The sequence below is a fragment of the Gouania willdenowi genome, chromosome 8 (genome assembly GCF_900634775.1).
Source record: "Gouania willdenowi chromosome 8, fGouWil2.1, whole genome shotgun sequence".
In the NCBI taxonomy this organism is placed as follows: domain Eukaryota; kingdom Metazoa; phylum Chordata; class Actinopteri; order Blenniiformes; family Gobiesocidae; genus Gouania; species Gouania willdenowi.
The window spans coordinates 29004105-29015473 of record NC_041051.1 but is presented as its reverse complement, the minus strand read 5'-3'; the positions used below and the strand labels follow the sequence as shown (position 1 = coordinate 29015473).

The 11369-nt window shown below is 38.4% G+C and overlaps 1 protein-coding gene across 1 annotated transcript; it reads left to right on the top strand.

The window, feature by feature from the left end:
- Positions 1-1281: 1281 nt before the first annotated feature.
- On the top strand, positions 1282-10484 carry LOC114468988 (homeobox protein Dlx3b-like). The gene is made up of 3 exons (XM_028456175.1): positions 1282-1770; positions 5931-6115; positions 8091-10484. The coding sequence occupies exons 1-3, from the start codon at positions 1434-1436 to the stop codon at positions 8460-8462; spliced, it is 894 nt and encodes a 297-aa protein (XP_028311976.1). The 5' UTR covers positions 1282-1433; the 3' UTR covers positions 8463-10484.
- Positions 10485-11369: the final 885 nt, after the last annotated feature.

Sequence of the window (11369 nt, the reverse complement as noted above, 5' to 3'; positions counted from 1 at the left end):
AGGCACTGGTCTCTTTAGCCAGGGATTGTGGCTTTGGATCCAACAATCCCAATGGAACTTTATTAGATGTTGAAACACAACAAAGTATTTAAGCGAACACCTGGATCAGTGAAGAAACCAGACAAAAAATGTCAAATGGAGGCAAATTTGCTTTTGATTTCTTGGAGTTCCTCAAGGTTCTGTGTTGAGTCCATTATCTTACATGTACTCATTGGAAAGCATTTCATTTCCACCATGATGAAAAAGTCAAATTAAACTATAACTTAATTATCAGTATAATATGTACTAGAATTTGTTGAAAGACTGACTTTGCAAGGCAATAAATACATAGAAAGATCGAGCTAGAAATAATTGTATTTCACCGTCTTTTAGACAACAAAGACAATGTGTGTGTCTCAAAGAATAAAGAGAAAAATTTAAGCTTTTGTCACATCCTTTAGGTCAGTGGTTCTCAAACTTTTTTGGCTCCTATTATCTCTGAGTCCAAGCTCCTCCTTTGTCCGACTACAACATTTTGCTAAGAATTCAAAGGAAAAACAACTATATAGCATCATGGGTAACCGTGGATCAGTGGTAGAGTGGGGCGTCCAATAACCGAAGGATTGGGAGTTCGAATCCCGCTTTATTCAAGTTATTGTCGTTGTGTCCTTGGTAAAGCACTTTATCCAGATTGCCTCGTATGAATTGTGCATGAATGTTGGTGGTGGTTAGAGGCACGAAATGGCAGCTACGCTTCTGTCAGTATGTCCAGGGGCAGCTGTGGCTACATTGTAGCTTACCACCACCGGTATGATTGATGTGAGTGACTGGTGTGAATGATTAATGCATGGTTTCCGTACGCGCTTTGAGTTTCCTTGAAAGAAAAATAATTATTATTATGGAATGAATGAGTGATAACACATTCTAAAGAATCTCATTTTGTAAATGAAGTGAAACAGTATTTAGTGTCTCATAAGTTCATTTCTATAGTTTTTATCATTTCCGGTCATCTCCCACGTGGTGTTGGACCAAGACTCATCCTTGTAGGTTCTAATGAAGATCATTTTGTCATTGGTTGGTAGATGAAAATCAGTTGCTGTGTCTGTGTGTAAAACTTCGGGTGTGATTCAGCAGAGTTTTTTAACTTTGTGTGGGGAGGAGAATGGTGCCAGACAGGCGGCAGTCAGTGCTGAGTTGGCCCCGGGGCAGAGGCAGGGACTCAGGCAGGCTGAGATGAACCAATGAGAGAAGAGACATCCACTCCTCTGTGTTCTGCTCGGCACGGCCCAGCTCGGCGCGCCCTGTAATTAGCAGTTCCAGTTGGGTTGGGCGCGCCCCGGTGGACAGCCTGGCTGCTGCTGCTGCTGCTGCTGCTGCTGCTCAGAGGTAACAGTCTACCAGAGGATTCCTCAGCACCGGCTTCACCAGGTCCCAGTCTGCACTGGAAACTCAGAATGAACGGAACGAGATCACCTGGTTACCAGGAGAAGAATCCCACCCTGCCGATGGCGGGAAGCTCCATCTCTGTCTGTAAGAGCTCCCCCACCCTGCCGGAGTCCTCCTCCACGGACATGGGCTTCTACAGCGCGCAGGACTTCTACCCGCCACACCAGCAGCAGTACTCAGTCCAGCACCTGAACCCGTACTCCTACCACCATTACAACCTGAGCGGGATCGCTCATGGAGGCGCCTACCACGTCGCCAAACCGGAGTATCCCTACCAGCCTGCTGCTGCGTACCGGGAGCCCGGCGCGTTCAGCCGCGACGCGCAGACATCGCTGCCGGCCACAGGTGAGGGAACATGTTCGACTCTCACATTCTAAACATATAATGTTGTTTAACCCTTCATCAGGAACCTCTTTATCTTCTCTAGCCTCAAAAACTTTCGTTTTACGCACGACTTTTACGCACAAGTTTTACGCGCAGATAATTATTAATTAGAGGAATTAGTTTCACTTCAAAATGAAATACTTCTATTGTTCGTTCTGTCAGGGGAAAATGTTGTTCTTTAGTAAAGTTTCACACAAGCCTTACTTGTATTTTATGTTTTAAAACAAATCTAAGATTCTCCAACCTGCAGTTTAAAAGCACAGGTGTCAAACTCAAGGCCCAGGGGCCAAATCCGGCCCTTTATAGCATCTGACTGAGCCCACAGGAGAAAGTAAATAATAACAAGGAAAACATTAATCACTCTGTGACATTTCTAAATAACTCACTTTTACATTTCTCAATCCCTTTTAAATTTATAAATTCAATGAAACTTCACAATATTTGCAGCGGATGGATCTTATTTTCACCTTCCTAAATCACACGACTGCAGTCAGAAACTGTTGAAAGAACTGTACATTTTTCTAAAACAATGGACTAAATTACTTAAATTTATGTGGAGATTTTGTGGAATTTGTGAAGATCCTACACTGACTTCTTTGGGATATTGTTACATACTTTATATCAATTATACATGAAAGTGTATAAATTATATACTAATGTTCAAATTGTTCTTTTTTTCCCTCTCCCAAAATATTTGCACAAATATTAGCAAATTATATATATTATTAAAAAAAATATATAATTCTATATTATATTCCTTGCAAATATTCCCACAGAATTCCTGCAAAATACTTTTTTTCAAGAAAGTTGTTTACAAATTTATCAAAATTTGAATTTAATATCCTAGAAAATTCTGATGTATCTGTGACTGATTGTTTTACACTTAAGCTACTGTAATGTTAATTAATGAACGTGTTTGATTTTCTCTTTTAGCCCCAAAAATCTGGATTATTCTGCTCTGACCCACTACAGATCAAACTGTAATATTATTGATTAATGTAATTTTGTATTTATAAAATTTATGTAGTGCAGCTCTTCAAAAAAAAAAAAAAAAAAAAATATATATATCTATAAAGCTTCTTAGAATTATTTAAAAATGATAAAAGAGTGAAATCAAAGGCAGCTGCAGACTTGGCTAGTAAATGTGTCAAGGCTGTTAGCATAAATATAGATATAGCAATATAGAACAAAAGTGAAGTTTCATTAGTGCAAATTTGAAACCGTCGTTAGAGAAAAGCAACATCAGCCAATGCACCGTGCCAGTCGGAAGTTTTTCAGCCAGTGTTTGCACAGTGAGCCGCTCTGTCATCCTCACTTTGATCTGGTTTCAGCTTTCACTTTGATAAGAATCAGCTTAAGAGTCTTTGGATGGAAGCCAACACTCGTTACGCTTTCACTCACACATCTGACTGTTTAAACTCAGATAAACTGAAGTTAGTGTAAAGTTTAAACCACAGATGGGCAACTTTTATCACAGCGTGAGCACAAAAACCTGCAGGGAGTGTCTGATCCTATTGGGCCACGTTATTAGAATTCATCACAGAATTTTGAAAAACAACCAATCTGAACGTTTTTTACTGTAGTTTTGTGTATTTTTAGTCATTTTGTGTGTATTCGGAGTAATTTTATGCATTTTTTAGTATGTTTTTTGTCGTTTGGTATGTTTTTCTTTCATTCTGTGTATATTTGCTGTCATTTTGTGTGTTTCATTTTGTTTTCATATTGCACATTTCTTTTTCACTTTGTATATTTTTGTCGTCATTTTCAGTTTTTTTTGCCAAATATCAGCATGTGAAGGCTATTTCTGTTGTCCTTTTGTGTATTTTTGTTGCTTTTTGGACTCATTATGTTTAATTTTTTTTCATATTGCACATTTCTTTTTTTATTAATTCCAGCAGGTTAATTTAATCTTTTTTTAAAATATATGTTAAGGTTTTTTTTATTCAGACAGTTTAGGTTTTGGATGCTTTGAAGCTTTTTTTTCATGAGAGAAGTTGTAGGGATACATCAAAGCGATCACCTCTGAGGAAGACTGACAGTTGACAGTTGAAACATGTCAGGAGATAAAAATTTCAATGAAACATTAACATATACTTTAAAGTGCTTGGTTTGATTCTTTCTAAGCTTTTTAAAATGAACAAAGTCAACATTATTGAAGAACTAACATCCTTCTGGCTCTGTGACTTCCCTCCCTCTCACTTTTTCTTCCCCGGCTCCGTTTGAAGCTCCGTCTTTAGAAAGTGCGTGTGTGCAGACGCCGGAACAAACAAACCCGACAGACGAATGTTTTTGACATTCCAGTTGGGAGTTGATTCCCTAAAACGACCTCGGGGGACCATGGCTCTGAGCCACACACCTCCAGTGTCACAACATGTCAGTCAGGCTATTGAATCCTCCAACAGGGATGTTTTCTTATCACGCAAAGGGCCGCGGCCACGCCCACATAAATAAAGCAACAAACATTCGTCAGCTTGCAAAAGTACATGTACATGCCGTACTCATGGAAAAAGGATGATGACATTAGCTTTGAAAGTTCCACAGAACAAATACGCTTTATTTCATCCTGCTTGTCAAGATAAAGTGTCTGAAACAGTTTGTCCTGCTAATCAAATTACTTTATATGATGAATAATTATTAATACTATTGTAGATTATTGTAGAATTTAAAGAATCTAAACCAACAGGAGTCAAACTCAGCTAAACCTAATTTAAAATATTTACATGAACAGCCAAAATGACCAATTTCAGGACTTCAGTAACAAACACAAACTTAATTATTTATTTGATATTTTTTCTCTGAGCATATTTTCCACAGCGTTACATTTTGAGATCATTTATAAACATAATTATCCTCCATCTTCACCACAGTCAGTCTTACTAGTAGAAACAAGCTACATCTGCAGCCACAGCTGATCAAGCTAGTGCAGGAGCTAAGGTAAAGCTAATACAGAGGTAATACAGAGCTAATATAAAGCTAACGCAGAGCTGATTTAGGCTAATACAGAGCTAATGTAAAACTATCGCAAAGCTAATGTAAAACTATCGCAAAGCTAATGTAAAGCTAACGTAGAGATAGTACAGAGCTAATGTAAAGCTAAAGCAGAGCTAATGTAGAGCTAATGTAAAGCTAATACAGAGTTCATGTAAAGCTAAAGCACAGCTAATGTAAAGCTAAAACAAGTTCATGTAAAGCTAAAGCAGAGCTAATGTAGAGCTAATGTAAAGCTAATACAGAGTTAATGTAAAGCTAAAGCAGAGCTAATGTAAAGCTAATACAGAGTTAATGTAAAGCTAAAGCAGAGCTAATGTAGAGCTAATGTAAAGCTAATACAGAGCTAATGTAAAGCTAAAGCAGAGCTAATGTAAAGCTAATACAGAGTTAATGTAAAGCTAAAGCAGAGCTAATGTAAAGCTAATACAGAGCTAATGTAAAGCTAAAGCAGAGCTAATGTAAAGCAAATACAGAGTTAATGTAAAGCTAAAGCAGAGCTAATGTAAAGCTAATACAGAGCTAATGTAAAGCTAAAGCAGAACTAATGTAAATCTAATACAGAGCTAATGTAAAGCTAATACAGAGCTAATGTAAAGCTAAAGCAGAGCTAATGTAAAGCTAAAGCAGAGCTAATGTAAAGCAAATACAGAGTTAATGTAAAGCTAAAGCAGAGCTAATGTAAAGCTAATACAGAGCTAATGTAAAGCTAAAGCAGAACTAATGTAAATCTAATACAGAGCTAATGTAAAGCTAATACAGAGCTAATGTAAAGCTAAAGCAGAGCTAATGTAAAGCTAAAGCAGAGCTAATTTAAAGCTAATACAGAGTTAATGTAACGCTAAAGCAGAGCTAATATAAAGCTAATACAGAGCTAATGTAAAGCTAAAGCAGAGCTAATATAAAGCTAATAGGGACTCTCAGACCAAAAATACAAGTTCTGTGTGCTGCTGGAATTTCTTTCAAAGTCACTGCTGGAGTGGCTGTTGCTGTTTTTAGGTTTTTCTGCTCCTAAATGTCATTTTTAGTCCCATTACGACTGAAAGAAGGACAGAAGTCTGAAACGTTGACATCTTCCTGTTCATAGGAATGAATTCACATCAGAGAATCATACATTTGTCTTTTCTCTGCAGTCAAAGACGAGCCGGACGTGGAGATTCAGATAGTCAATGGGAAGCCCAAGAAGGTACGCAAGCCTCGCACCATTTACTCCAGTAACCAGCTGGCAGTGTTGCAGAGGAGGTTCCAGTCTGCCCAGTACCTGGCCCTGCCGGAGCGGGCCGAGCTGGCAGCACAGCTGGGCCTGACACAGACTCAGGTGAGGGAAACCTTTGTTCTTCTCTGTGTTAATGTTTCCATTGGCCATTTTTTTAATTGTGGCCCTTTGACATATTTGTGGCTCTCGCTGTAACCCAAGTTGCCCCTCTCTGTTCTAGGTCATGTGTCTTTATTCTGAAGCTAATGTAATGGTTAAAAATCACAGAGCAAAGGTCTTTAACCTACAGGAACGTTTCTAGCGTCAGGGTTAGTTTTTCTTCACAGCTTTAAACTCTTAACCCTGAGTCTACGTGTGCAATAGTGCATCCACTTCTTGTTCCATTGATCTAAAGTTACACTACGACTGTTTGACGTCTTGATTTGATTCAAGAATGCGTCATTGTTAACCATTAGATTGTTAGCCCTTAGCTAACTCTGTCTATCCAGGAAAGTACCGTAAGTGAAAGTAGAGATAAGTATGGATTACCAAATGATGATAATCATTAGAGTAGCTCTACCTTTTGCCAAATTGCTAAATCAACAAGAAGGATTCACCCAAAATTGTCAAACTCATGGCCCCAAGGTCAAATCCTGCCTTTTGGAGCATCCAATTCTTCCTGCAGGAGAAAGTAAAAACAAGAATCAGTGTGTAAATCTGTGGCCCAACTGAGATCAAGCTGGTCCGTATTTGGCCCCTGAACTAAATGAGTTTGACGGCCCTGGATTAACCAAACTCGAGCAACAAAACACATCCTTATTTTATCAAGTGTCTAAGGCAAAACTAACTTTTCAGCGTTTTTATAGCAACACTTTTGTATGATTCGGGGTATAAGTCGCTGTGTGTGTCTTTTTTTAAAGAATCGCGTCGTGACCTTGTTGATGTCTTTCATTCTGCTAGTGTTTGTAATCTCCTGTAACCTCATATTTATTCTTAGTAATATGTCCCCATCAAACGCGTCTTCTAATCCTGCCTCAGGCTGTGCTTGACGTCTTGTTGGTTCAGTTACATTTTGTGTAACACATACACCTGTTGACGAGAGAAGAATGTGGCTGTGCGACAATCTATTTTATAATTATATTTGAAACGTTTTCCTTGGGAGAACTGCTCTTGTTTTGAAGAGTTGAGATGAGTTTATCTTCAATAACAATTAGACAAGTACCAAAGAGCTCCTTAAAAGTCTTCTAAACTGCTTTTTTTTTTGGATCTAATCCACTCCCATAAATAATTGTTCCTCTAAGTTCCTTCACTGGATCCAGTTCCTCAGGATCCGATTTTGCATAAATGAGCTTTTGCTGCTCTTCCTTCTTAATGCCTGTCTAGATTATCTGCTCATTCATGATGAGAAGACTCACTGCCAGATCACTGGGAACAGTGGTTTTGCCCTTTGTAGAAAAAAACGTGTACTAACTTTCCTCAAAGACTGCTTTTACACAAGAATAGTTCAGGACTTTAAGTCTTTAGACTGGATGAACAGGGACAGGCTGACACTTTGAACTATTTCATTTGACTTGATTTGCATTAACAATGTACTTTATTAATTTCTCCAATACACCTGGAAACTTTGATGGAGAGACATGAGCTGCTGATCACCGACCATATTTCTACCAGTGCCTGCACCTTCGCGTTGCGCCATGTTCGTACACGCAACATTTTCCAACTTTTGACGATATTCTTTTCTAGTTTTGCGCTGCGGGCAGTTCTTCTTCATGCCCACAATGTTTCTAGGAAAGTAGGAATTCTCTAGAGACTCTAGAGTTGGTTTGAAGCTGCCCCAAGACCCCCGTTAGCATCCGATCTTGATTCTGATTCTCAGAGACCGGTTATCAGTTGCTCGTTAATCTCAGACGAAGACGTGTAACTTCTAGCTGAGGAGTCATTGCACGCAGACGTTCCCACTCTCTCAGTAGAAGAGTCTTTGATCCTGTTACGTCTACGTTGTAATAGTGCAATATATCGTCTCACCTTTAGAATGAAAAACTCCTTTGTTTTGTTTTGTTTTAAAAATGGTTTAACAATCATTTGTCCATCCTTTCAGGTCAAGATTTGGTTCCAGAACCGTCGCTCCAAGTTCAAGAAACTCTACAAAAACGGAGAGTTTCCACTTGGAGATGTTCCCCTCGAACACAGTCCTGAAGCCAGTGACTCCATGGCCTGCAACTCTCCTCCATCTCCTGCTGTGTGGGACAAAAACAACAACAACAATAACAGTAGCGGTAACAGCGACGGTGGTGCTAGCAACAGCACAAAATCCACTTGTGGGTTAAAGAGTAATGCGATGCTAGTTCCTCCCAGCAGGGGGCAGGTTTTCTATCAGCCTCCAGTCAGTCCCTCAGTGGCCTACGTGGGGGACTACACACATCAGAACTGGTCCCAGCACCAAGGGGTGCATTTAGGTCTACTGAGCTGAGAACATTGACTCTGAACGTTGGTTTCTAAATGCTTCATTGACAAAAACAAAAACCTTTTTTTATATTTAATACTTTTACCGTGTGGCGATATTTATGCAGAAATTCTTTAATTATTGTGTGTTTATTTTGAGTTTTGTCACTTTCAAGTGAAAAATTATTTGTATTTATGGCAGGTTCAAAGTAAGTACTACTGAAAATGTCACAGGAAGAAAATCTTAGGTAGGAAATGTTGACAACTTTTTTCTGTATCAAAGTTTACAGACACTTTAGTCCTACTTTGACACTTTGGTCAGGCCGCGTGCACTATACATATATATATATATATAAATAAAAAAAAAACCCTTGGAAAAGACCAGTTTCTATCTATGGACACTTTTCCTTTTCAAGCCATTTCTGTATCAACGACTTTAAATCATCTGTTGATGTTTGTTTCTTCACTTGGGAACAAGTGTCTTCATTTAGGAATCCTTCATTGTTTTCCTGTCTGTTCGTCTTCGGAGGTTAACCCTTGATTAGCATCGCTAGCTTCGCTAGCTGTTGGTGAATGCAACACTATAGAACAGGCAAAGACAAATTCACTGATTAAGAATTTAATACGGAGCTCCTGAAAGGACACAATTTGTAATTTACAAAAAGGTCCAAAATATTTGTGTCAAACTATCATGTAGCAATTACTAATTTGGCTAATAGACTATAGTTAACTCAATTATCTTAGTTATCACATAAAAAATGACAAATTTTCTTCTCAATTTTTTAAATTTAAGTTCAAATAGAAAAAAAACAAGTTGTTTACATCTGCTGTGAGACTTTCCCAGAATGCTTTGCAGTGTTTTGGTTTCAAACATTATACTTCAATTTGTTTGTAATTCTTTACAAAATTACATTCACTTTATGTTTGAGTTGCATCAATGTGTCAACATGAGCAAACATAGCAACACAAGACGCACAACACATCCTGGTTGCATTTTTAAAAGATAATAGAAACCATTGCCAACGTGTTGGAACACCTTCAATGGAAATGGAACATTAAGAAAAACATGCGGAGAAATTTATTCGGAAGCTATCATAATAAAACAAAACAAGTGCCTATTTGGAACACATTAACCTATTAAATGCCTGGTACAGCTGGTACATTTAACCATTGAACATGTGAGTATGTTGAACTATAAAACATTAGATTATATCTACTTTAAGTAGAATCTACAGTGTGTGTCTGTCTCTAACCAAAGGCAAACTTCACAGATTAGTTAAATTTCACGTCTGCGAACTTTTTCTGGGGGACGTCGCGCAGCTAGGCTCCCATTATCGCACGTGCCTCAAACTCAAGGCCCGGGGGCCAAATCTGGCCCTTTAAAGCATCCAATCCGGCCCGCAGCAGAAAGTATAAATAAAAGAGAAAACATAAATAATTTTGTAAATTACCAACTAACTCATTTGTGGATATCTGAGTCCCTCCAAATACAGAAACTAAATAATACTCCACAATATTTGATGTGTTTACGTGGTGACCATTCTCTCCACGCCCACAGCAGGGGGATAATTAGATAACATTAGTTCCACCTGACCACCGTTTCTGCACAGAAGCATTTCAGTGAAGCATCAAACAAAGCAGTAGAGCAGAGAAATGAAACGCGGTGTGAATGTGAACTGAGAGCGGTCGGTGAGTTTTCCATGATTACTTTGGTTGGTTTAGATGATTTACACAGGTTAGGGTTACAGTTAAAAACGCACTTCAGATTAAGTTCTGCACTTATTTTCAATCACAGAATGAGGTTTAATGTCAGAATGGGACTTATTTCTGTTTGCGATATTTTGAGGACAATGAATCACCTGTTTTTAAGTGACGAAAGCGTTTAAATGCTTTATATTATCCTAAAACAAACATAGACAACTGGCGGCCTGGGACCTTTGGCCTAATTTTTTGTGCGGTCCCAAAAAAAAATATCCCCAAAAACGGTATTTCAAGAAGTCCACGATAATACACAATATAACTCCCAAAACACACAAATTGACAGAAAAATGGCCAAAGTACACAAAAACACTAAAAATACACAAAATGACTCATAAAACACATAATGAAAACAAAGACAGACACAACTGCTTCAACAAACAAAATGACTACAAAAACACATTACAGAATAGCTCCAACGACACACAAACTGTCAACTAAATGACAGAAAGTGACCCCAAAAACGCACAAATCGACAACAAAAATGACAGAAAAATACACAAGATTACAACAAAAACACAAAAAAAATAACAAAAACACACAAAATTACAAGAAACTGTCAAAATCACAAAGACAAACTCCCCTTCTCCCCCGGAATAACGCTCAGATTAGTCATTATTCTAAATTCTGCCATAAATGTTGATAATGTGTCTCTCCGATCTCATACAATCACATGTTTGTGGCCCCTGCTGTGATACAGGTCCTAAAACACAACATTTCTGTGTCACGCTGGGGCCTGATTTTAAATAAAAGGAAAGCGAGACTAAAGAAACGTCTTGGAATGATTTTTATGTTTCAGACTGTATTTCTTTCCGTCTGTTTTCTGCAAAAATCGGAGGCCCCAAATAATATTATAACAATCTAATCGTGACTGACTCACTGTTATAAAGTCACACTAAAACAATTATTAATTTTAAACAACTACAATAACAATAGAAACATTTAAGACACTTTAGGTACCACCCCAATGAAAGATTCCTAGCTCCGCCACTGCGTCAAAGTGCAAACTAGGGCTCAATGACGTTCAAATGACTCGTTTTCTCCGCCTGTAATCTGTGGCCCCGTGCTTCCTGTTTGGCCCCTGAGCCAAAATGAGTTGGACACCCCTGTGAGCCTATCGGCCTTTTCTGATAAACCTTTCCACGTTCCATCTGCTTTGTGTGAGCGATGACATCAG

What these genes read in the sequence shown, in the direction of transcription:
- LOC114468988 (XM_028456175.1), top strand. Translation starts at nt 1,434, where the DNA reads ATGAACGGAACGAGATCACCTGGTTACCAGGAGAAGAATCCCACCCTG. An exon ending in GACATCGCTGCCGGCCACAG is followed by an intron (nt 1,771 to 5,930) that starts GTGAGGGAACAT and finishes TTTTCTCTGCAG; the next exon opens with TCAAAGACGAGCCGGACGTG. An exon ending in TGGGCCTGACACAGACTCAG is followed by an intron (nt 6,116 to 8,090) that starts GTGAGGGAAACC and finishes CCATCCTTTCAG; the next exon opens with GTCAAGATTTGGTTCCAGAA.